We start from the raw sequence: 26,382 nt of genomic DNA, 5'->3' as shown, positions 1-26,382 counted from the left end.
AAAATAACGTCATTTTTAATAGATATACAGTCATCAAGGCTTGAAGTGAAATGTAATGTATTTTCAACTGAAACTGAGCTGTTTTGATTTTTTAGAAATTCACTGGGCCCCCCAAAAAAAGCCCTAAGTGAACCTTGTTCTTTAATGTAACAATTATATATGTTTCCCACCAGGAAATTGCAAAAAGACTCTATTATAGATGTCAATGCTTCCTATCAAATTGATGTCAATGTCTAGCCTGATTATTTGCACATTTGCAATAAATTAAAGTGTTTCCAGTTTTTAAAGCTCAAAAGAAACTCTCGGGGTACTTTTAAGTTACCTTTCTGTGTTTATTATATTTATAGTAAATTCTCAAACCTTGAAGTTGCTGCGACATACAGTTGAGGGTTTGCTCATTCCTTCACCTGAAAGTTAATACATACAGTTAATGCTGGAGTAGATATAGTTGGCTCAACTGAGCTGGAAGTTCAAGTGAGCTTTTCTGATCACATTATATCCGAAGTCCGTCTGTCTATCCGTCTGTAAGCATTTCACATTTTTGACTTCTTCTCGAGAACCACTGGGCCATTTTCAAATAATCTTGCCATAAAGCAGCCTTATGTGAAGGAGATTTAAGTTTGTTCAAATAGGAAAAGAAGCTTTCACATAAGTTTCATCATTTCTAGCACAGTGGTTCTCAAGAAGATTTTTAAAATAACTTTGCACAATTTTCACTATTTCTCTATTATCTTCCCCCTAGAAGAGGGTGTGGCCCTTCATTTGAACAAACTTGAACCACCTTCACCCAAGGATACTCTGTGTCATTTTGTTTGAAATTGGCTCAGTGGTTCTGGAGAAGAAGACAACAATATGAAAAGTTTAGTATGACAACGACAAAAACGCCAATAACACCAATGACATACGACGGGCAAATTTCGATCAGAAAAGCTCACTTGAGCCTTAAGCTCAGGTGAGCTAAAAACAAGTTATGATTAATGAGAAATTATCAGATTATTTTGACATTGACCCTAATTTTTATATTTTTCTCACCTTTAATAGCTACTTCCAGGTGGATGTCCAGGTTGTAAGGGTCTTCATGATAGAGGTATGGGAGAGGTTTAGGATCCTGGGCAGTGTTAGGAACCAGGAAGGGTTTTAAGGCCTCCATCGTGACCACCCATGGGGATATAGTGGTCCCCAGGTTTTTTCCCAGGAATGGACCTAGTGGAACATATTCCCACTTCTGAATGTCACGGGCTGAAAAAGAGTGTCCAGAGATGTGAATGATGTTTAAATCATTAGTTTGCCTTATTTTTAATTTTTTTTAATTATGAACTTAAGATAAATAAATTCATAAGCTGGATTTTACTTTAAAATATTGACCATGTGTTGCATGCACTAATCAAGGCACTAATAATCCATTATTGCCTTTGACCTTGAGGTTCAACCTTTTGAATTGGAAAATAAATGACTTCTTCCTCTGGTCAGCCTTCATCTCTGAAGCAGATCAACATCTCTATAAATTGTTTAGGAAACACGCAAATAGATGGCGAGATGTATAGGGCGACAAGAATGTGAGGGTAAATAACCACATTTTATCTATCCATGGCACAGGTGGTGCTTGTGGACAGGACCCTACTTTTATGATGCAACCCACCTCCCCTTTTATGATTTTTCAATATTTTCTTAAAAATAGTTTTCTTTATTTTTTATATCTTACTATGTCATCTACATGTTCCTGATCAAAAATTACATTGAAATTCCATAACAATCGTTACCCATATATATATAGAGAGAAGGTAAGCAGCTTTGGCTTTGGATAGCATTGATATTACCCAGGCTGACCCAACTTAAGCACACCTGTGTTTTATTGCTAATTAATTCACTTTTTTGGTAAATCAAACGAAGTTGTGATTTTTAGAACACACATCACAAAGGTACCTTTGATAAAAAAATTCACTTGCATGTTTAAAGATTTACAGGGAAAACAAAATATTGCATAACATACATGTTATTAATAACTGAAAAAAAAAGTCAAACTTTAAAATAACCCTGTAGTAATTTCCTGAGTACATATATCTAGTCACACAAGGTGAATTGCTAAGTGCTAATTTTGAAATGACCAATGAATATAGACAGTAACTGACAGAAATCACTCATTGCCTGGTCAATGGATCTGTCCGGTCTGATAGTAAAAATTTCTGAAGGCATTAGAAAAAAATATATCTATATGTAGCCTATAAGTTTTCTAACATTTTTTACTTAATATAAAAAAATTTGCACACTGAAAAATATTCACTGAATATCATCAAAGACCAAACACTTTTTAAATCATTATAATCATAAAGTAATCAAAAAGTAATCATGAATACCAGACTTTTTTCAGAGTAACTGATTAAATTACAATTATGTGTAATCAGAAAAACAGATAATTACTGATTACTCATAACCAGCCAATTACAATTACTGATTACAATTACTGATTACAATTACCCCAGTCTGACTCCTATTATCAACAAATAATTTAATTTTGTTTGTATTCTAGCCTCTGATTGGTTAATATCCAAAAAGGAACACAAATTATTTCTGTATAACCTGGTTTGGTATGGGGACACACCCCCCTGACAACCAGCTGAATTATCTGTATCCATACAATCCTCTCATTTCCAGTCCTCGGGATTCATGGAAAATTCCAGATTTAATAAAAGTACCTTTAACTTCAAACAACAATTCGATCTTACCACATGTAAACAAACAACAAGGCTGCTAGGCCTATGTATCAGTTTTTACCTCCCCTTGCTTCCCATCACTTCCGTTACTTCCGTTAGTATGGTTGTATTATTGAGTGGCAAATTTGAACTAATAAAAAGCAACGAAATTTTACACCCATAGTTATTTAATGATTTTAAAATTAAATTATAAGGAATGACTCTAATTCTTGGCCAAATTATTCGAGTATAACCTGGTTTGGGTCAGTTTACGCTGTTTTATAATCCGCTTTGCAGATTATAAAGCGTAAACTAACCCAAACCAGGTTATACTCGAATAATTTGGCCAAGAATTAGAGTCATTCCTAAATATGACTATCAAACACTGCTTACAGAAAAGATGTGCATAAAATGTGAATTTTATCTGAAAATTAGGAAACACATGCACAAAAGTCTAATGAAAAATAAGGGGACCAGATTAAATGTTGTAAAGGTTAATTACTACATTTTGTATTTTCTTGGAAGCAAGCTTCGTGATCATTTAACACAAGTACACCACTTTGCCAACCAGTGCCTTAGTTGAAGTTGACTGGGTTTGTCTGAGACAATGGTTACCCATAGAAACATAGGTAATCAAAGATTACGAAGCTCACCTCGACGAATGTTATCTACACGTAAGGCAAATTTCACATCATATTTTTTTTCTAGTTAGGGTACAGCCCAAGATCAATATCCACGCAAGTTTGATTTAATTATAGACCTGCTCAAAAAACTTTTGACCTGTTAAGTAATCAAGAAAATTTTGGTCAGTTCCAACATCCAAAGCCAGTCTGGAAGTTTTCATCCTTAGATGCACCATCTATGCAAGTTTAATCATAACAGGCCATAATATTATATAGCTACTCCAAAAAAATTACCCTGGTCACTCATCTGGAAAATGTACGTCAGATTCAGAATCCAAGGCAAGTCTGGAAGTGTCCATCCCTAGATACATCATCCATGCTAATTTGGTTAAAATATGGCTAAAATTCACTCATGTGGAAAATCTAGGTCAGATCCAGCATCCGAAGCAAGTGTGGTAGTGTCCATCCCTGGATGCATCATCCATGCAAGTTTGGTCCGGGTAGGGCTTATAGTTACTTGGGAATGGACCTGCTCCTAAAACTTTAACCTGGTCACTCATCTGGAAAATCTAGGTTAGATCCAGCATCCGAAGCAAGTGTGGTAGTGTCCATCCCTAGATGCATCATCCATGCAAGTTTGGTCAAGGTAGGGTTTATAGTTACTTGGGAATGGACCTGCTCCTAAAACTTTAACCTGGTCACTCATCTGGAAAATCTAGGTCAGATCCAGCATCCGAAGCAAGTGTGGTAGTGTCCATCCCTAGATGCATCATCCATGCAAGTTTGGTCAAGGTAGGGTTTATAGTTACTTGGGAATGGACCTGCTCCTAAAACTTTAACCTGGTCACTCATCTGGAAAATCTAGGTTAGATCCAGCATCCGAAGCAAGTGTGGTAGTGTCCATTCCTAGATGCATCATCCATGCAAGTTTGGTCAAGGTAGGGCTTATAGTTACTTGGGAATGGACCTGCTCCTAAAACTTTAACCTGGTCACTCATCCGGAAAATCTAGGTCAGATCCAGCATCCGAAGCAAGTGTGGTAGTGTCCATCCCTAGATGCATCATCCATGCAAGTTTGATCCAGGTAGGGCTTATAGTTACTTGGGAATGGACCTGCTCCTAAAACTTTAACCTGGTCACTCATCTGAAAAATCTAGGTCAGATCCAGCATCCGAAGCAAGTGTGGTAGTGTCCATCCCTAGATGCATCATCCATGCAAGTTTGGTCCAGGTAGGGCTTATAGTTACTTGGGAATGGGACTTGCTCCTAAAACTTTAACCTGGGACACCGACGCTAACGCCGACGCCGGGGGTATAGCATAAGCTCATCTCGACTTCGTCGAGGTGAGCTAAAAATGTACAAAAAAAGAAATATATCCTAGACAATGAATGCCTAAAATATCCACAGAGAGTGAAATCTGAAGATTAATCATGTAAATAATGCAATTCAGATCGAATGCCTTTAAAATGACTAGCTGCATGACAGGTAAAGAAAGACAACTCCTTTATCAGCATTTACAAATCATGTGACAATCAGCAGGTAGACAGGGAAGTTATAAGCCACGTACAACAAAAAAACAACTGTGAACCTAGTGGAAAGTACCTCACAGACACCAAGTGTGTGATTTAATATTTGCATATTGTACAACAATTCTTGTAAGTTCTGATGGTAATGTACTTTTGATGAGCTTTAAAACACAGTGATCTCAAGAGCAACAGTTAGGTCCTAATTCAGGACATTGTACAACAGTGAAACAGGCACTCCAACAAAGCCATGGAATCAGTCTTAGGAATTATATGATGATGATGATAAAGTTTCAAGACATGTTCTCATGACACAGAAATAAGATTTTACACACCTTTATGATTTTATGCTTTATGTGAATTTCAGATCATCATTTCATAAAGCAATGGACCCCCGTATCAGTGCCCAGGATGTGATGCGATGTGACCTGTGTGAGTCTGCAGTGGTACAGATGCACTGTGATACATGCCTCATCAACTTGTGTAAGGCCTGTGTGGGAGAACACTCAATGTCTGATGAATCCAGTAAAAAACATGAAATTGTTCAATTCAAATATCGAAAATCAACTCCTCTTTACCCTAGATGTACCTCTCATGACAAAGAACAATGTGAAATGTACTGTAACCAATGTGATGTTCCCATCTGCAGTGCTTGTATAGCCTCTGAAAGTCATTCAGGTCATAAAATTTGTCAAATACTGACATTTTACAATTCTAAGAAAAAGGAAATTGAGAGAAAATTTGAAGAAATGAGGACAAGCATTTACCCAGCCTATCAGGACACTGTCTCTGAGGTACAAAATAAAATGAGTCAGTTTGAAAAGGAATATGGAGATCTCTCAGCAACTATAACAAAACATGGAGATGCGTGGCACAAGATAATTGACAACATTGTTCAAAACCTCAAAGCTGAAGTGGACACCATGAAATCTAGACACTTTGACATTTTGAAGAAACACATAGCTGAAATAAATCAAAGAATTTCAGGAATAGAAGATGCAATCCAAGCCTCCTCAAAAATACTGGAATCAAATGACATCTCTCTACTTCTTCAATTTAGCAGAACAGTAACAGAATTTAAAGAATTCCCTTATAAACTGGAAGTATTACTTCCATATTTTACCCCAATACAATATCAAGAAGAAGAATTTCTGAAACAGTTTGGGAAACTATCAACCCTAACTCTTCCTTCTGATGAACCTGGCTACAACAGAAAGGAGAAACAGAAATCACCGGAAGTAATCAGTCCCCAAGTAAAAGAGCTGCTTAAAAAAGCACAAAATGTTACCACTATAGACACGGGGTACAGCAATGTCCTGTTAGGTGTGGCCTGTCTGAATGATGAAGAAATATGGACAAGAGGATATGTGAATACCATGAAACTGTTCAGCATCAGTCAGGGCTCACTACTTAAGTCAATCAGAACCAAATCAGGAAAAGTTCCCAATGGCATAGCAGTAACTAAACATGGGCATCTTGTTTATACTGATCCCAGTGACAGAACTGTCAACATCTGGGATAATAAAAGGATTGAGACAGTAATCAGACTAAAGAACTGGATACCTCGAAATGTCTGCAGCACCTCCACTGTTGACCTCCTGGTCGTCATGGACAGTGATGATAACAAACAAACAAAGGTTGTCCGTTACTCCGACTCCACAGAGAAACAAACCATTCAGTTTGATAATCAAGGTCGGCCTCTCTATTCATCAACTGACATTAAATGCATCATTGAGAACAGGAACCTGGATATCTGTGTGGCTGACTGTGCAGCTAAGGCAGTAGTGGTGGTCAATCAGGCCGGAACACTGAGATTCAGGTATACTGGACATACTAATGCTCCAAATAGCAAACCTTTTAGTCTACGAGGAATCACCACAGACAGTCAGAGTCACATTCTTGCAGCTGATGTTGACAATGATTGTGTTCACATCATAGACCAGGATGGACAGTTCCTCACTTTTATAGACTGTGAGTTGAGTAGTCCTAGGGGACTGTGTACAGATACATATGACAATCTGTTTGTTGCTCAGTTGCAAAACAGACAAGTAAAGAAAATAAAATATCAGATATGAAAACCTGGGTTTTGAGTGATGTAAATGCATTATATTTTATGAAATTTATTTTTTTATATGCCTAATGGTATAGGGCTGGGTATCGGCTGAAAATTTCGTATTGCGATATCTTTAACTGTATTGCAATATTTTAAACGACAGTTAAAATGCTCCTTTTCTTATTTTATCAATCTCCATCTATAAGCAACCTGTGTAAAACTATTATAAATACATTTATTTTAATACAATTTTTTTTTAAGATTTCATTTCAGTTTTGGAATGAAATGCAACCATACAACAGCAACCCTACTGTTTGGCACGATGGAAAACATTTCTGGCATATTATATTTTATATTTTACTAAGAAATCTAAAGCCCAAGCAGTTTGCCGGTGTATCGGTACTGGAAAAAGTATCGTAATATGATATTTTTTGTTAATGAATCACAATATACCAATATTATTGATATTACTGAACAGCCCTACCTTATGGCACTTTACACAATCCTCTAAATGAGCATGTACAGGTAATGACAGGATTCCCTTTGGTTGGGGAAAATCAAATTCGGGCCATGAAAGCAAATTATGTTGTTTGATATTAAATCTTTTATTTATTTTGCATCCCCAATATTCTGTACACATACATTTCATTTGTTTAATTAAAGTGTGATTCAAGTGCTCCCTTTGATGAACAGAGTAAAAGATATCTATAATATTACTGGTGAGGTTAAACTTGAAAATGGAGTGAAATTTTTGGTTGTTGTTGAATAAATGTATTAAAGATTTGATATCTGTTCAAAAAAGAATTGTACATCATAATAATAACCATGCGGCTGCCAGAAAATGCAGAGTTGTACCTTCGTATTGTGATTGCATGTTTTACACTTGTATCTAAATTAGATCTAATATGACGCAATGAAAATTCCTGCATGCATTTGCAACTAAAATATTTTGTGGATAAATCTACAATAAGATATAATTTGATTGAATTCTCCAACAGATCTGCTTACTCGTCCAGACACGAAGAGAGATAAGAATGAAATCAGTGCTTTGCAGTGCACTTATATACCGGTGCAATGATTAAAATTTGTGCTCTAGAGTTGCTGAATAAGGAGCAGATCCTTGCGTTGCCAGTTTGAATCCACTGCCGGACATAGAGACCGGTCCTTCGGATGAAACCGTATAAACCCAGGTCCCATGTCCGTGTTGGCACGAAAAAGATCCCTCACTGCTCAATGGCCCTGCGTACCGAGTATAGGTATAAATTTGCAGCCCTCCACTGGCAAGTGGTGGCGTCTCCATATGGGTGAAAAATTCTTGAGAGGGATGTTAAACAACATTAAAACAAACAAACAGGGGGAATGGGTGGGAAGTCTTACCACTCCAGTCATTCATCAGCACCATCCCAAAGATGTGTTCCTCTGCCTTATCTATACTGATTGGTTCTCCCAGCTGGTTACCGGGGCCAACAAAGAATGCCATCTCCAGCTCAAAGTCAAACAGCTTACAGGGGCCAAACACAGGGGGCTGAGCTGGAATAGAAATGTACACATAAGTACAAATTTTAAATCTGTGCATAGGACACTGTATATACTACAAATTATAATTAAAATGATTTAGATATGAATGTTTTCTATCTAATTTCAGTCAGGGGTGAGACTGAAATCCGTCATTTTTAAAATGACGATTTTAAGCCATAAAATAAAATTTTTATTATGACTTAAACTCGTCATTTTTAAGAAAATGACGAAAAACAGTCATAAAAATTCAGAGTGTTTCTAGAATACCAAGTTACCTCTCTTTGAAAAATGTTAGATCCACCAACCGAAAAAAGGACAAAAAACATCGTAAACGAACTTCATTTCTCTAATACAGTTGACTACAATACTGGTTATGTTGACAGTATAAATTTCCCAAGCAAAAATAAGAGTGGAAGAGTTATTTGTCAATTTATTTGCATTAAATAGGAAAGAAGACGAAAATGACGATATTCTGTCTTTTTTCAAAATGGAGGGTCTGGGCGCACTGAAATATCTCGCTTGTTTTACGGGGCGCACTACTTTTTTATGGCTTTAACTTTTTGTCGAGACTTTTCTCTACAAGTACGTATTCTTCCAGACGGTGTACTATATGTTTTTATAGGGCTAAAAGCCATGTAAAAATGGCGAATTAGTTCTACCAAAATTCGACATTTTACCGCTAAATAATAACTTTCACCTTCCATGTTGATGTTCTAACGCACGTGGTCGGCAGTAATTAGTGACCCGGATGAAATGAAACTTGCGTAAACACTCTTCTTTCAGCGGTGAATTCAAATTTCGCTTTTATGTAACCAGGATAGAAGAATTAAGTTGAAAAAGAAAATATGACGATAGTAAGTCATATTGACAAAAATGACGAAAATACGTACTTAGTAAATATGACGATTATCCATCATTTTTCAAAAATGACGGATTTCAGTCTCACCCCTGACTGAATTTAAGATGTAATCATGATAATGAAATATGGTTGGTAGATTCCCAAAAATGACTTGGAAATTTTTAAAGGAATATCATCTACTCAGAAATAAATAAGCACATTCAGAGAAGAATTATCAGTCATTAAAGTTATCGCAAAGATTAAAGTTTCTATAAAAAAACAAAAACAAAAACAAAAAAATCATAGTATATTTGGTAAGATCTTGTCACAGGTAATGTATTTGCGGAATATGAAAGCCCTATCTTTTCTCATTCCAAAGTGGGAGACAAATTACATGTAAGAGGACAAATTACATGTAAGAGGACAAATTACATGTAAGAGGTGACTCAGCCAGACTGAGCCTGTAAGTTTTACTTAAAAGTGCTCCAATATGTATAAAGAATTTCCTTTTCTTTCCCTTCTTTGCTTTTTCCAACTTACATTCATCTGGCCTGGTCTGACCATTGGGTCGTCTGACGGGGGTTCCTGATACAACGACAGAGGAGGCCCTGCCATGGTAACCAACTGGTAGATGCTTCCTGTAAACAATCACAACTTTCATCCAATTTCTTGTGTACACATATACATATACATTTTATATATCTCATAATTTGAAAAGTTAATTTTGTTAAATAAATCTAAATTCTTCACATTATTCTTGTAGCTTGTGATACATGTATGTAGCTCTATTTTATAATGATAGGACACAAATTGACAAATTTCACTATGTGACATTAAGTTATTAAGTTCTCTCCCTTTTTTACCAGTTTGGCATAAGTGCATTCTCTGGTCCCCTGAACATACAGCCAACATTGAAGGCATGGTTCTTTGATGAGTAAAAATCAGTGTAGTCTCCTGAAATAATACAAAATTAATGAGACCTATTTAATAGATCATAGAGTGGATTAAGTAAAATTTTAGTGATTAAGAAGGGATCGAGGGAGAGAGACCCTTCTTAATCCCCAAAATTTTACTTACTTAGAATATAACCCACTTTTTCATTGGTTGATCCAAACTTCTTAACTATAATGAAATCTTTTCTTTCTTTTGTTTTTGTTTCTTGAAGATGTACTGTAGATTCCTAAATATACGCAAGGAATAAATTATTGCGTAATTACGTGAGAAGCACAAATCGCAAAAAAAAATTACTCGCTTTTATTTTTGTGGTGCTTTAATGTATGTAAATTCTCTAGATAAATCACCTATTCGAGAATTATTGTTCTCATGATTTGACGCCCTTGGGCCATTTCGCGATATTAAGTACTCGCGTAAAATAAGAAATCTACAGGAAATTAAAAATCTCAGGTAACTGTGAACAAAAGATTTTTTAATGATCAAGTGAAGCACTTGATAAAATATTTTATAGTAATTGCTGATTGGAAGAAAAAGTGGGTTATGTTGTAATTTACTGTATTCTATAGTACTAATTATATTAAGACCCTCAAAGTTAATAATAAATATGTATGTAAACACTTTTATATTGAGCATAGTGTAAGACTCTCTGTGGTTCTTTCAGTTTTCTGGGCTGTAAATGACAAGAGTACATCTTAAATCTTGAGTCTTCTTCACACATTTGAACTTGAGGGTCTTAATATGTATGAAAAACGTCAATCAACATTTGACTTAACAATAGATTTAATTTGCTAACAAGGTCCTTATCAACCATAGAGTTTGCGAAATGTTGGAATTAAATGGTAATATTGGTATCCTTGTATCATGAACTTATTTGTCCTTAGCTTGCTTCGTTCTAGAAATTGTAGATTCAGTTAATCAAAACTTTCCCAATACAAATGTTGGTAGGGATGTAAATTCATGGGTAGGGGCGACCCACATAATGCACAAACATTTGTCCCCCATGAACAATGATGATTCCACAGTAATAGCACTCAAAAACAATCATGACTTTTAATCCTCTGACCTTGAACTTCGATGAATGACCCAAATATCTAGGTCAATATCTCGATGTCTTCTTTCAACCATCCTTAACACTACATGAAGTAAGATGAAGGTTAGGAGGAGACAAAATGATACCTAAGGGCTATCCACATCAGGAAAAACTTGCTGCAGTGCTTAACTTTCCTTGAAGAACAACAAACTCTTCAATGATATATCAAATGTACAAATGTTGAAAGAATACAAACCTATTCTAGCTGGTAGGTGCATGATTGCTTCAGATTGTGGAACAAATGCCCTGAAAAATTACAAAAAAATATTTTTTATGTTATAGAGAGAAAAATATTTTTTTCTTACAGCAAAAGCTGCTTAAGGACTAATGACCCTCTTCTCTAATGCCCTGTTCACACGGAGAGTTTAATTCGAATTAAACGCAAGTTACTGCGAATTAAATTTGATCCGCGTTCACACGGAGAATTTAATGCGAATTAGTTTAATTCGAATTAGTTTACTGCGCATTAAATTACTTCGCATTAGCTCCGTGTGAACGCTAAGCGAAGCTAATTCGAATTAAATTTTGACGCATGCGTAATGGCAAAATTAAGTCACCTGCCACATGACGGTGGTCAATTATAGGTACCTATACCATTTTTAGTGCAAAACAAAGAAAAATTACGTTAATCACTGAAATGTGTACAGACACTATGACATTATGTCAAATAGATTTGCTCTGCATAAGGTGACGTGATTTGAAAATGACGTCATAATAGCCTTACTGAAAAGCCTTACTGTAGAAATAAAATTTTATTTCGCATTAGTTTACTTCACATTATCTGTCGTGTGAACGCAATTTAATTCGCATTATTTTAATTCGCATTATTTTACTTCGCATTAATTTACTGCGAATTAAACTCTCCGTGTGAACAGGGCATAAATTCCACAATTCTTTTTAAACTTCCCAACATTGATTTTGATCAAGAGTTATAGCATCAGCTCCAATCAGAAAACAGTATGAGGTATGAAGTGCTGCTTATTTTTGCAGAAATGATTTTTATGTCAGATCAAGATAATATGAAGGAATTTTAACACAGAGAATAGAAAGAGTTTCGATTTATAATCACAACATAAAATTCAAAATATGAGGTGTGTATGGAAATAACATTTAGTATCATACCTATTAAAATCATATTAGAAAACATAATAAAGCGCTGCTTCCTAAGTCACAAAATCACAATGTTGTATGTGGTTGTAAGAAAAAAATATGCTTCTGTTAGCAAGAGTTATCTTTCTTATAAATATTTTTTTCATTGGAAAAAATGTAATATTAATAAAAATTCTATATTTGGTACTTGAAACATTAAACCATTCTTAAAAGTCCTTGAAAAGACAGACTGAATTTATTCAATTTACAAGGCTTTTAAAACTGGATTTAAATGTTTTTTTGTTAAATATAATAAAACAATTTGAAAAGTATATATAGGCAAAGGAAATAGAAGTTAATGTTTTCCATCGTATGTTAGATTTGATCGAATTGACTACTCAAATATCTTGATAATGAAACTCTGATAAAGTAAACTGAGAGTAATATTCATATTTTTTACTTGGAAAGTTGTCTCTCTTATCAGACAGTCAGTCCCCCTTAAAACATTTACTATTAATATTGTCATACATTTATCACTAGAAGGTAAAGTGAGAAAATGCTCTCATATAGTTGACCTCTACATTTGGCTTGTGGAAAATTGATTTTAGTACAAATATACCTAAATCTAAGATCCTTGTTGTTACAGAGTAGTGGTTCCTGGTTGGACAGGAGGCGCTGTAGGGTCGATCTGGCTTCTGTCCACGCAGCACAGCCCAGACCCATAAAGGAGTTCAGAGTGGTCTACAAAGGTGAAATTAAAACATACCAAACAGAACACAAATATAAAATCTTGTTCGGCTTCTTTGTATGAAAAAAAAGAGATATTAATTTGTGTTACCTCAGCAAAGACATCTTGGTGGTTCAGAAGAGCTGGTCCTGTAAACAGGTGTCTGATGACACTTAAATCTAACACCTGGTTACCAATAGCAACACCAATACGATGGGTGGGCTAATAAGAAAAGCAATATCATTTCTTCAACTAAAAGAAAATTAATCAAAAATTTAAAATTTCCTAGAACATTCAACAAGAAATGAAATTTTGTTTATTTCCACCTCAGTTCATTTCACAGCCACTGAATGATAGAGCAGGTTTGTGATCCTGTTCATGGGTGGTAAAAATTTCTGTGAACAATTATATAAATAAGTTTAATTAGTAAAGATCTCATTTTATTCTAGGGCATCGATAAAATGTTCTATAATTAAAATGTTATCAGGTCCTTCAGACCTGGTTTAAAAATAGGTCCTAGAATGTGTTCCTTGTATTGGAAATGTAGCAAAATTAAAAATATATTTAAAAAATATTAAAAATATTTTTAACTGAAAGTTATCCACAGTCTCAAAAGGGTTTGTCATGATAAATTTGGTGGTTATATTTTCAGTGCAACTTTCTTTCCCCCTAGTAAATTATTTTGGAGCAATTCTGCAATTTTCTGCTATTTATAGGGATAGGTATCACCAAAAATTTCAAATTGCCATATATCACAGTTTTCCCCCAAAATGTCATGATAATATCAAGGTATATTTACATGCAATTTTTGCTATAATCTTTAATGAATATCCATATTATCTTTTTTTTTTTTTTTTTTTTTTTTACAAATACAGTCAAACCTAGTTATCTCGAACTCAATTAGCCCCTTCACGGTAACTGCGGTACTACTCTTTTGCAGGGCAAAATAATGTTTTGCGAAGTTTTTGTTGACAGATAATTAAATGACATATATTTAACAATTACTTTTACGTCATATTTCACCAAACTAAATCATTTTGCCCTGCAAAAGAGCAGTACCGCAGTTACCGTGAAACGGTCTATGGGACCAAGAAAAAACTTTGAGATATCCGAAGATTCGAGATATCGAGGGTAAAATGCATAAAGAATAAGTGGTAAGGACCTCCAAATCACTTAGACTTCGACATATCCATGGTATTCGAGATATCAGTGTTCGAGATACCGAAGTTCAACTGTATGCTGAAAACCCATAATTTCACTTTTTAAATTTTTATTTACATAATAATAATAATAATAATACTTTATTTATAGAAGGTAACCTGATTAGTGCAAGCACTAGTCTTCCTCGGGGCCTTCTCCATAACACATATACAATGTATATATACAATAAACACAAATCACAACTATAAGACAATAAAATATAAACACTATGTTACAAAAGAATAAATAAAACATCAAAATTTCATTAAAAGGTGGAAAGGATAGAGTTAAAAAAAAAAAGAAAAGATATTTAAATTCATGTAGAATCAGTACGTTTCGTAAGTAAAAAATTTTCAACACTACTTTTAAATATTGCAAGGGATTGGGAATTCCTGATACTAATAGGCAACTCATTCCAGATAATAACCCCTGAATATTGTAAAGAATTTTTAAATAAATTTGTTTTATATTTTGGTAAACGAAGTTCTGAATTTGTCTTTGAGTGTAACGTGTATGATACAGAACTTTGAAATTCAAAAAAGTCATGCATATAATCAGGAGACATACCATGAAATATTTTGAACATTAGAATGCTTTTCTGTAAATACAGAAGTTCATAAACTGTTAACCAGCCTAAACTATTAAATAAGGGCATTGAAGGTGCGTCACATTTTTCATTTAAAATAATCCTAGCTGCTCTTTTTTGAAGTCTGTATATTCTATCGATGTGAGTTTGAGGAGAGTTACCCCAAATGGATAGACAATATAAAATTGATGGTAAAATAAATGCATTATAAAATAGCTTTCTAGTATGCAGTAGAAGGAACTTTTTAATTTTGCATAAAGTAAATAATTTATATGTAAGAGTTTTGCAAACTGCATCTACATGACAAGTATATTGAAGAGTATGATCAATGTGAACACCTAATAATTTCTCTGTTCTTACGTTTTCAAGGGGATGACCAGAAAGTTGTAAATGAAGATTAGCGTTTTCTAATTTTGATTTCTTTTGTTGTGTTCCCATTAACATACACTTTGTTTTATCAGTATTCAAAATCATTTGATTTTGTTGACACCAGTTTTGTATTTGAAACAGGTCATGATTAAGAGTTGTTTAAATACGTGAAATATTGTTACCATGAAAATGCATTGTAGTGTCATCAGCAAACATATCAATATTACAATGTTCAACAGATAATGGTAAATCGTTGATGTATAACAGAAATAATAAAGGACCTAAAATAGAGCCCTGTGGCACACCTGCTGTGACTGGCAGTGATTTAGATGTGTATGCACCAATTTTAACACTTTGAGTTCGATCATATAAATATGATTGAAACCATTTAATTGATATTGGATCAAAGTGATAGCATTTAAGTTTTCTAATTAGTATATCATGATTTATGAGATCAAATGCTTTGCTGAAATCCAAATAAGTAATGCCAACGAATTTTCCTTGATCTATTGCATGCAGCCAATTCTCAGTTAGTTTTGTGAGAGCTGTCTGGCACGAGTGAAATTCTCTAAATCCAGATTGTGCTTTCATTAATAAATCAAAATGAGAAGTAAAGATGCGTATATTTTCTGCTACATGCTTCTCTAAAATTTTCGATATAGTTGGTAAAATTGAGATTGGGCGATAATTTCCTGGGTCAGATTTATCGCCCTTTTTAAATAGAGGAGTTACTTTTGCGACTTTTAACTGTGAAGGAAAGGATCCCTTGATTATGCTAGAATTTATTAGGTGTGTTAGAGGTTTGGATATTATATGAGCTGAAAGTTTAAGCAATCTAGGTCCAAGAAAGTCTATGCCGGCAGATTTGTTTACATCAAGTCTCTTTAACATATCAAATACTTTTGCTTCATTAATCAAAGGAATTTCAAAAAAGTCATGATCTCCAAGTTTTGTCTCAGTGTATCTTTTCAATTTTTCTGATTCAAAACTATTTAACGAAAGGTTATTTAATAATTTTTTGGGAATTTGTGCAAAATGCTCATTAAAAGCATTTGCAATATCCTGTAAATTATCAAGATCTAACCCGTTTTATGTTATATTGGAAGGAGATGAATTTTTATCTGAATTTGAGGCCAGCTGATTTAAATGACCCCACATTTCCTTTGATGTAGAACTATTTTCAATGACTGTCTTATAATATGTACATTTTGCATCATTAATTAAAGAGGTGACTTTGTTCCTCCAAAATCTAAAACTGTCCATGTCTCCCTGCTTATGGAATTGATCTCGTAAATTCCTAGCATCATTTATTTCTGGAGTCAACCATTTAGTGCGAAATTCTGATTTCACACGCTTTGTTTTTACTTTTGCATGCTTATTAAGTTTAGAATTGAAAATTTCATAGAAACAGTTAAGATGTCATTAGGATCATGCAGTAGATTTAATTCATCAAAATTTGCATTGTTTAAATCATGCAAAAAATCAGTTTCATTAAAGTTTTTAAAGTCACGATATTGTATTTCAATATGTTTGCCTTTGTGTTGCATGCTGTTAGATCTTAAGCTTCGGGTGGCACATATTGGATAATGATCAGACATTGCTACAGGGGGTACTGATATTTCACATATGTTAGCAGGGTGCGTAGTGTAGAAATGGTCAATGAGAGTTTTAGAGCTATTTGTAATTCTTGTTGGGGTCTTAATTAGTTGTGTTAATTCCAAATCTACAATTGCAGATGACCAACTCTGTGGGGGGTCTTTGAGCATATCAATATTGATATCACCTGCAATAATCACTTCCTGGTCGTCACAGCAGGTAGCACACTGCACTTCTCTAACAAAATCTTCCACCCAGCAGGAGGGTGCAGATGGTGGACGGTAAACTGAACAATAAAGTATAGGTTTAGAATTTTTAAGATTAATTTCAAGCCACATTGTTTCTAAATTACTAATTTCTAAATCGATTCGTCGTTTATATTTTAAATCATTTGCAATATATGTAACAAGTCCACCACCTGCCTTTCCTTTTCTATCTTTTCTTTCAAAAGTATATCCATTTACATTTATAATACAATCACTAATATTTTCATTAAGAAAAGTTTCACATAAAGAAAAAATGTCAACATTTTGTTGATCTTCTAAATATAAAATTAATTCATCCAATTTTGGTAAAATGTGACAAACATTCAAATTTACAAAATGCAGACCTTTTTTCAGAAGGCCAACTTTTGGATCACATACATCTAGTTTGTCATCATTTTGAGTGTTTGTTGTTAGAGATGGATTATAAAATTCTCTTTGATTCTGTTTCAAAAAGGTTTTTTGTTTAAGTTTACATAGATCTGCATTCTCAGATTTTAAGCTATAATCATTTGAGTTATTATTAGATAAAAGACAGGTGCAAATTGATTCATTACAATCTAAACAGAGATTAATCAAAGGGTGAAAATAATTTTTGACACTGTTAATACCGGTAATCGGACAGTAGTTCGTATAATCGGCACAGCTTTCATTGCCGTGATCCTACTTTGTGCAAAATTTCTGCTTGTGACCATGCTCACCACAGCATCAACAAGTTACTTTGTTACCGTGTCGGCAGTTGCGCGAGGAAACACCTTGTTCTCCACAGTAATAGCAGGTCTGCACAGAAAAGGAATTTTGATGCTTAAGAATTTGCACATGAGTACTGTAGAGCTTGAGAAGCGAAGCGGTACCACGGTCGGACAAGTGGATGCCATCTCTCCAAAAGGAAGGAGAATTCCAGTGTTTGAATGACTTACTCGATTCGATTAACACAGCACCGTACTCCTCACAGACATATCTAATGCATTTATTCACTTCTGTTACATCTGCATCCCGTCTTGGAATCACTTCTGATAGAAACACAATAATGGTTGGATTTCTTCTTTTCAAATCAGTGACCATTTCTGCAAAGTCATTCTCAATTGCATCAATGTTGCGGAAATTAGCAACATCATTACCTCCAGCCTGAATAACAATATTCTGGATGGAGGACACATCAAACCTCTGTAGTTTTGAACGAATTTGTGCAATACCGGCACCTCGATTTGTGCTTACTTTCACACTTTGATCTAGGCCATGGGTTTTTATTCTTTGAAGAATCGAACTCCCGATGACAAGTGTAGACGTTTGGTTATGTTCTCTTACAGGAAGCTGAGGATTTCTTGTGATGTTGCTTTTTCTCTTAGGGGTCGAAATATTTTGACTGTCTTTGGAGATGTGTACGTCTGGCTTTTTTTGGGTTCTTTTTATCGTAGACTGGGTGTTTTTCCACACGGGACTTGGACTGACATCTGCATCTGTTGAAGTACTAGAGGTTTTTTTCTCAACAGTAAACGTACACTGGGTATGCCTTGAAATTCCATTTGTTATTGAGACTGAAAGCCCCTCGGTCGAAGTTTCCTTCTGTTTCACTTTTTTCCCAGAAGTTTGTGTAGAGGCATTAGAACACGACTTTCCTTGTTCTGCTTCCATTAGCTGCTTCTTCAGGATTTCAACTTCTTTGGTAAGCATTTTCACCGTCTCGGAAAGATGTTTCATATTTTCCGCGCTTTTACAATGGTCGCATCCTGTCTCAATATTTGATTCATTCATTTTTCTAGAGGGTCTTGGGGTTGAGGTAGAGTTCGGCTGATCAACAATAATTTTACACTCTGTTGCAGAGTCAGTGTGGCTCATATCTGGTTGACACTTTATTTCATTAAGAAATTCATTCTTGTACCATTCAAAAGCACTAGTTCCTTGAATTAGAATGGTATTAGTGCTTCTGTAAATCGTTACAGTCACTGAATCACATGCAGATTTGTAGATGCACCCATTTCTTTTATTATTCCCATGGAATGAAAGCATTCTCTGAAGCACAGATAAAACAAATTCATGTTGCTGGCCATCGTAGTTTATGGTCACACTTTCTTTGTTAAGCTTAACCTGAAGAAAGTCTGGTATACTCACTGAAGGGGTTAAGTCCAGTTCATTATCTTTTTTCCATTAAATGATTGCGATAATCCAGTAAATGAGTTTAAAATTGAGGTAAAAAAACTGGAATTTACACTAAGATCCATCATTTCTTCATCATTTTTTCTTATCAGCTGGGTATCGATACGAGCTCATAAAAACACGTCTTATCTCTTCGACAGTCATTTAATATAAAACTAGCTGCAGAACTGTAGCTCTCTGAAAAAAATATAATGGCAGACCGGAGAGTTACAGTGCAACCCATTGAAAAAAGTGTATATTATTTATTGTGCGCAAAAAAAGTTTGCTGTTTCTCGTTTTTATTTTTCCATGTTTTTAAAACTGCCATCTCAAAATATTACTAACTGTGTGTTCCTTACATATTCTTTTACAATTTTCACAACAAATCATTCCTTATAAACATTATAGCCCTCCTGGGCCTGAAATTGAGACCATAAAAAATTTCCCCTATTCATACTGCCATTTTGGTTGGAAAGATAATTCGGTCCAACACGCTTCATGCAGATGTAAGACTGAGTATAGTTGATAGAGGTCTAAAGATTTTTTTTAATTAGGGTATTTGAGCAGTTGAGGTAAGACTTTGGAGAAATTAATCCAGAACCAAGCGCTACTTTTTGTGTACAGTAAATATAGATTTTTCTTTGGGTGGCACGTACTATAACTCTCTGGTCATATCCAACCCAATTTTTTCAGACCAAGGGGCTACAGATCTGCAGCTAATATAAACATGTTTGGATGCTAGGATGCTGTTCTTCTACCTTTTTGAACACTTCCTGTAATTGTAATTCAAAGTTTGAACAAAAATAAATGAATAAATTCTGGAATCTATAATTATGTACCTAAATACCAGTATTCTAGACTGACTGTATCCAATACTTATCACGCAATTAAAAATCATGATATACTGGTATACAGATAAAATCGATGTCCCGTGTCGCAGAAGGTGCTGGCACGAAAAAGATCCTTCACTACATGCTCATTGACTCTGAGTGTCGAGTATCTATCTAGGTTTGAATTTGTAGCCCTCTACCGGCAAGTGGTGGCGTCTCAATATGACAGTGTATGAGTGAAAAATTCTCGAGAGGGACGTTAAACAAACAGTGAAACTACCTCAGCTACTTCAGCATAATTTCATGTACGCACGGAAAACCTAAAACCTAAATACTGTGAAATTAATAATTAACTAGTGACCGATTTCTTTTTTTTATTCGTTATTTGGACTCCTGTCATTACCAAAATGTGTGCCAAAACCTGCCCATTTGATTGGCTGAGGAACGACACACCTCTGATTTGATTGTCAATCATTGCAGAATTTAAAAGAAAACTTACGTTATCTGCCGTTGAGAACACACCATACGGCAAATTCTGCAATGGGAAATCGCTGTCAGGGCTGACTTCTATAAAAGACATAGTAAAAGTGAATTATTTGTACTGTTTACCCGTGCCTTGCAGCCTTACTTTGACCGCTTACAGGAAGACAGGACTCCTTATTTTCGTATCTTTTAACTTTAATCCTTTCCTGAATAATTAAATTCTAAATCTCTATAAAGATCTTTTGAAGACAATATAAATCCGAAGCATGATAAATCCAATTGTGTAAAAAAGTTTTGTGAGGAAGTTAAAGGAGGATTTATACGAAAATGTGGGAGCTTTATGACTTTGGACATATCAGTGCCAAATAATTTTGTTTACAAATGTGAAAATCATGTTGCGGAGATACATTTTATCGCTTGGGTCAAGAGAGATAGTAAAATGCCATAAGCGTTTGTTGAATTTAGATGCAGTTGCACCTATTGGCACTACTCTTGAAAAAGATGCAAGTTACAAGGTAAAAACACGTGCATCTCGAATTTCCTCAGACTCCTTGGATTTAATCACACCCGCTATAATTTTTTCCTTGAAAACTATGAACGGTCTTAAATGAAGCACCGATTTAACGATGTTGGGGTTCTTGAATTATCTTTTGATATTTAAATTTGCAAACGTTTTCCCTCATATTACACCATTTGAACATGGCGTATTTAATTTTAAAGAATATACGGTTGTTGACTTGGGTAGAGGGAAACAGTCAATCGTGTTGGACCGGAGTGCAAGCTGTTGCCCAAGGCCGTAGGCCGTGGGTAACAGCTTGCACTCTGTTTCAACAGATCGACTGTTTTCCAAGACTCTCAACAACAGTTTTGTTATACTTCTACTAAATCAAATTCATAAATTTAACAGAAAATAAAACTGTTTTGGGAGAGAGAGACTTTACATGTATTAATCAACATTCTTTGTATGTTTGCTGTCCCTACTTTCAAGTTTCGCTTGGATTTTATCATCGTTCGCCGCAGCAAAACGAACATTGGCCATTTCTGTTTATCTTAACAACAGGTTTAAATTACTCGGCACTCCTCAGCTGATTACATTTAAGTCATGGTTACCCGAATCAGCCGAAGTTTGCCGAATGAGGAAAAGATAACTCAATTTAGCGCCATTTGACGTCAGCGGGCAACAGTCTTTTTTAACAGTCTATTTTAACAGTTTCTGGTCCGACAATCGGGGAAAACAGTCGAACTGTTGGCTTTTTTAAAGTAAGAAATTATATAGGGACTGTTTAGTAGGGGTATAACAATATAATATGTTGATGGTGCGACCGTTGGGGCGAGCACAGTTGTTCACTTAATTTTAAGATCTGCCTCTTCAAACCGCACGAGACATTTGGAATGTCTAGACTGTGACGTCACATGACGTTGTATGTTAGCTGCATTTCCATTTATAAATGAAGTTTAAAAAGTGCCAGATTTTAACCAAAGAACGTTTTATCTACTATCTGTATGCAATATCCATTTGATGAAGGTGAGTTTATTATTTTGTGAATTTTTAGTTTTTTGTTACCGTGAGAACAAAGTTAGCAGCAAGAACAACAAGCATTGCTTTGTGGGTCTCAAGGTAATTGTGGAAAAAATTTCATTTGGATCAATATGCAAAGTCTGAATTTTCTCTTCGCCTAGGTGTTGTCGTTAGAGCTCACATTGTGAGCAGCGCTTTGCGCAGCTTGCTGCGCTCGCTGTTAACAAGTTCATTACATGACAGTAAATTCATTGTTAAGTCAAAGACAATTGATGTAATTTCCCAGTAACCATCAATCATTAAGTGCGAAACATGTTCAACACATTCAATTCATAATGTTAAGGTTAAAAAAAATAATATAGGGTTATTGAACTTAAGTTGGTGAATATTGGCACGAGTTGGCTGTACAAATTAATGAATGAGCTTGTACAGCCAACAAGTGCCAATATTCACCAATATAAGTTTAATAACTCCATTATTATACATGTGTATAGCTAAAACATTTTCCAATGATTTATAATTTCAACTGAATAACTCAAAATAAATGAGAATTTTTCAGTAATCAATATTCAAATTATTCAAATTATTCAAATTAAAACTCTCCAATATCAGCGTCAGTCCTGTAAGTGTTCAATATCACGTCATTCCAATGATCCTACTAAGCGATGTGATTTGCTTATTAAGGTTTTTATTGAGGCTGATAGGAAAATTATTTAAAAGATATTTCAATTTTGTATGAAAATAGACACATCTTACCTAGCCGCCACTACCCATCATAAATATTGCTGTTGAGCAGTTGACCAGAAGCAGCTAGACGACATTTTTTTGTTTCAATGGGCGTTCAATATTCCAAGATATTGAACTCTAAAATTCTCTAGATTTAACTTTTAGTAGTCTTTTAATGTAGACTATTTATTAGCTAAATAATAAATCATTTCATGGGTGTAAAACTATAGTATGTTAATATGGGTTGGTACATTATCAAATCTACCAAATACTCTCAAAATTGATTACATGACAAACCCATATTTATTTAAAAAGATACCTTAATGATTTCTTAAATAATGTAAATAAATAAATGATTATAAGTGCCCTATTTAGAATACATATACAATGTATTTATGAAAAAAAAAGTAAATTCGTATTTAAAGAAACTGTAAGGTCAAGCAACCTGCAGGTCAAAGACAAGCACAGTATGTATAGTCCTTGTCTGACACAACTACAAAATGTAGAACAAAAAAGGCAAACACAGAAAAGTATACAAATTTCTGAAACACAAAAAATCAACAAATGTGAATATAAAGTTATGAACAAAAAATCATATAATTCAAACACATTTATACAAAAGAAAACAATGTTCATTATAATTTGATCATTTGTACACTTTTTAGAAAAGGTTTCTACAGCAACCTATGTCTACAGTCTTCAGTCTTTGTTTTCTACATCAGTAACCAATATTTTGTTAAATTCCTAAAAATATTATAATTATTCTGAGATAAAGTAATACCCTGTTATATATGTAAATCAGATTTAAGGTAAAGGATGGGATCTAAGATGTCCTTTATATCAATGATGAATATTTTGTTAAATTCCTAAAAATTATTCTGAGATAAAATAATACCCTGTTAAATGTGGAAATCGGATTTATGGTAAAGGGTGGGATCTACTGATGACTTCTACATCAATGACAAATATTTTGTTTAATTCCAAATCATATAATTATTCTGAGATAAAGTAATACCCTGTTAAATGTGGAATTTAAATTTAAGGTAAAAGGTGGGATCTACAGATGTCTTCTACATCAATGACATATTTTTTATTAAATTCCGAAACATATAATTATTCTGAGATAAAAGTAATATCTTGTTAAATGTGGAATTCTGCACCTACATCATATTGGCTGTGAGTCTATATGATAACTATAAATAATCATTAATTTTATATAATTCTATTATCATAAAATATGTACATATTTTCTTGACTATAAAATACACTATAGCTTTAGCATGTTTAGTGCTTATGACGTATGAAAATCTGTCTTTCAAATTATCTTACTTGCAAAAGTGCTATGGAAATTAATATTGCCAAAATTATAGGCTTCACAATTAATTGATATATATCAAAAATATGTTAAAGTTAGTAAATATATATTATTAGCTTACCAGTAGAAGAATTTGTCCTATGGTCAGATTACCCAGTAATAAATACACAGCTGCAAAATCTATGGACAAAGGTTGGCCAGAAAGACCAAGAACATTTGGGGGGAATTAAACAAACCAATAAAACACAAGAACACAAAACTAAAAACCAATAGAAACAAAGAACTTATAAGACTTATGGCCAGAACCTTAATTATGACCCTTAAGGCAAATAACAGGGTAGCATTGCATGTTACACCTGAGTGATCATTTAACTTATTGAATAATCTGAAATATATACAAAAAGAAAATAAGATATTTGGATAATTATTTATTGATAAGAAATTAATTAATAAATTCATCACTATTACATTTTACAATGTTCTTACTTGTACATTGACATTGTTGAATAGGAAAATGCAGATACAATGCAATCCCTTGTGGAAGACTTGAAAGCCAAAGTCAATAAAATCACACAAGGTAGGAATTGTTCCATCTTAAAACATACCATGAATTTATATATAAAGAGGAAATAATTAATATCTGTTTTTAGCCAGCAAGATATTTACTCTTTTTAACAGCTAATTGATCAATATGATGTGTAGCTTTTTCTAGTATATTGGATGTGATATTCATTAGGTGGAGGTGAAGCAGCTAGAAAGAAGCACACAGATCGAGGGAAAATGTTACCCAGGGACAGAATTAACTCATTGCTGGATCCACAGTAAGGCATTTGTTCACGTAATGTGATAAAGATATATTTAATCAAATGTTTAACTGCATGATAATTATAATAATTGTTTAATAAACACAGGTTTTTAATTTTTTTAAATTTAAGAAAATTTCAAAGTTTCAGAAAATCTTTTGTTACTTAGATATTTATTTTTAAGTCTTGATACTTAAGGAAACTTCACTGTTGTTTTGATCAGGTCTCCTTTCCTTGAGCTGAGTCAGTTGGCAGGGTACCAGTTGTACAGAGAGGAGGAGGTTCCTGCGGGGGGCATCATCACAGGGATAGGTCGTGTGTCTGGGTAATTAACTGTAAAATGTATTCACCTTATTTCTGGTGGCTCTCAATGTATCATTTAACAGCTTTATTGTAAAGAAAATGATGAAAAACAGTCATGAAAATTTAAAGTTACCTCTCATTAAGAACTATTAGATCCGCCAACAAAAAAATGGACAAAAAAAACATTGTAAACAAACTTCATTTTCCCAATATATAAGTCAACAGTAAGAGAATATCAGAAACATTGACAGTATAATAGATAGTCAAGTACCATTAGATGTGCATATGTTTCTTATCTCTTAAATGTTTTTTTTTTTCAGAGTAGAGTGTATGATTGTAGCCAATGACCCGACCGTCAAGGGTGGGTCATACTACCCTGTCACAGTCAAAAAACACCTGAGGGCCCAGGAGATTGCCCAGCAGAACCATCTACCCTGTATATACCTAGGTAAACAGTAGTCAGGGAGTCAGTAAAACAAAACCCATTACTTGTGCATGTAGTTGTAAATTTTGATTTCCCAAAAAAAATTCTTCTCATTTTAAAGTATTCTTTTCCATCAATCCTAGTGCATAAAATAAAAGAAATAATGTTAAGTAATTTGTGAAAGCTAAAATTAAATAGAAATTTGTTTTTGTGATAGATAAATACATTTAGCAGAGCTTTAAGTTGTTTCATTTTTCCCACAGTTGACTCGGGAGGAGCTAATCTCCCCCGACAGGAGGATGTTTTTCCAGATAGAGATCACTTTGGAAGAATTTTTTTCAATCAGGCCAACATGTCCGCCCTCAAGATACCTCAGGTAACCTATTATTTCCTGTGTGTGAGATATAAAAAAAAAATGCTCAAAAAGGGAGATAACTCTGCATTTTGGAAAACATGTTGAAAATTGACATTTCTTCTTTTAGGAGGAGCAAGTACACCTTTTCATATTTTGTTGAATTTATTCTCTAATTTTAAATATTTACAGATAGCAGTAGTTTTAGGTAGTTGTACTGCTGGTGGAGCCTACGTCCCAGCCATGGCAGATGAAAGCATCATTGTCAAGAAGCATGGGACAATTTTCCTTGGAGGTCCTCCTTTGGTATTCTTTCTACCATCAGTTTTCTTCTGTCAATTATAATTTAGCATTTTCTATTGTTTTATTTAT

The 26,382-nt window shown here is 34.2% G+C and overlaps 2 protein-coding genes across 2 annotated transcripts in view; one reads left to right on the top strand and one right to left on the bottom strand.

The window, feature by feature from the left end:
* The window catches only part of LOC133193483 (fumarylacetoacetase-like), a 32,109-nt gene extending 11,396 nt beyond the window's left edge, over positions 1–20,713 (bottom strand). Inside the window, exons 1-9 of the mRNA XM_061329452.1 lie at positions 20,585–20,713; positions 13,217–13,327; positions 12,998–13,119; positions 11,486–11,535; positions 10,109–10,199; positions 9,786–9,883; positions 8,267–8,419; positions 1,033–1,239; positions 361–407 (exon numbers count right to left, since the gene is read on the bottom strand). Of these exons, the coding sequence (XP_061185436.1) occupies positions 361–407; positions 1,033–1,239; positions 8,267–8,419; positions 9,786–9,883; positions 10,109–10,199; positions 11,486–11,535; positions 12,998–13,119; positions 13,217–13,327; positions 20,585–20,665 (960 nt within the window). The 5' untranslated portion in view covers positions 20,666–20,713. The remainder of the gene's footprint in view (positions 1–360; positions 408–1,032; positions 1,240–8,266; positions 8,420–9,785; positions 9,884–10,108; positions 10,200–11,485; positions 11,536–12,997; positions 13,120–13,216; positions 13,328–20,584) is intronic.
* A 191-nt stretch (positions 20,714–20,904) lies between these two features.
* LOC133193480 (methylcrotonoyl-CoA carboxylase beta chain, mitochondrial-like) overlaps positions 20,905–26,382 on the top strand; it is a 17,221-nt gene continuing 11,743 nt past the window's right edge. Inside the window, exons 1-7 of the mRNA XM_061329446.1 lie at positions 20,905–21,083; positions 24,639–24,705; positions 24,865–24,949; positions 25,155–25,256; positions 25,555–25,682; positions 25,922–26,034; positions 26,203–26,316. Of these exons, the coding sequence (XP_061185430.1) occupies positions 20,961–21,083; positions 24,639–24,705; positions 24,865–24,949; positions 25,155–25,256; positions 25,555–25,682; positions 25,922–26,034; positions 26,203–26,316 (732 nt within the window). The 5' untranslated portion in view covers positions 20,905–20,960. The remainder of the gene's footprint in view (positions 21,084–24,638; positions 24,706–24,864; positions 24,950–25,154; positions 25,257–25,554; positions 25,683–25,921; positions 26,035–26,202; positions 26,317–26,382) is intronic.

The sequence above is a fragment of the Saccostrea echinata genome, unplaced genomic scaffold (genome assembly GCF_033153115.1).
Source record: "Saccostrea echinata isolate AGI-Se365-2 ecotype Australia unplaced genomic scaffold, CSIRO_AGI_Sech_v1 ptg000027l, whole genome shotgun sequence".
In the NCBI taxonomy this organism is placed as follows: Eukaryota; Metazoa; Mollusca; class Bivalvia; order Ostreida; family Ostreidae; genus Saccostrea; species Saccostrea echinata.
The sequence above is the reverse complement of the archived record's forward strand: the minus strand, read 5'-3'. Positions and strand labels throughout refer to the sequence as shown.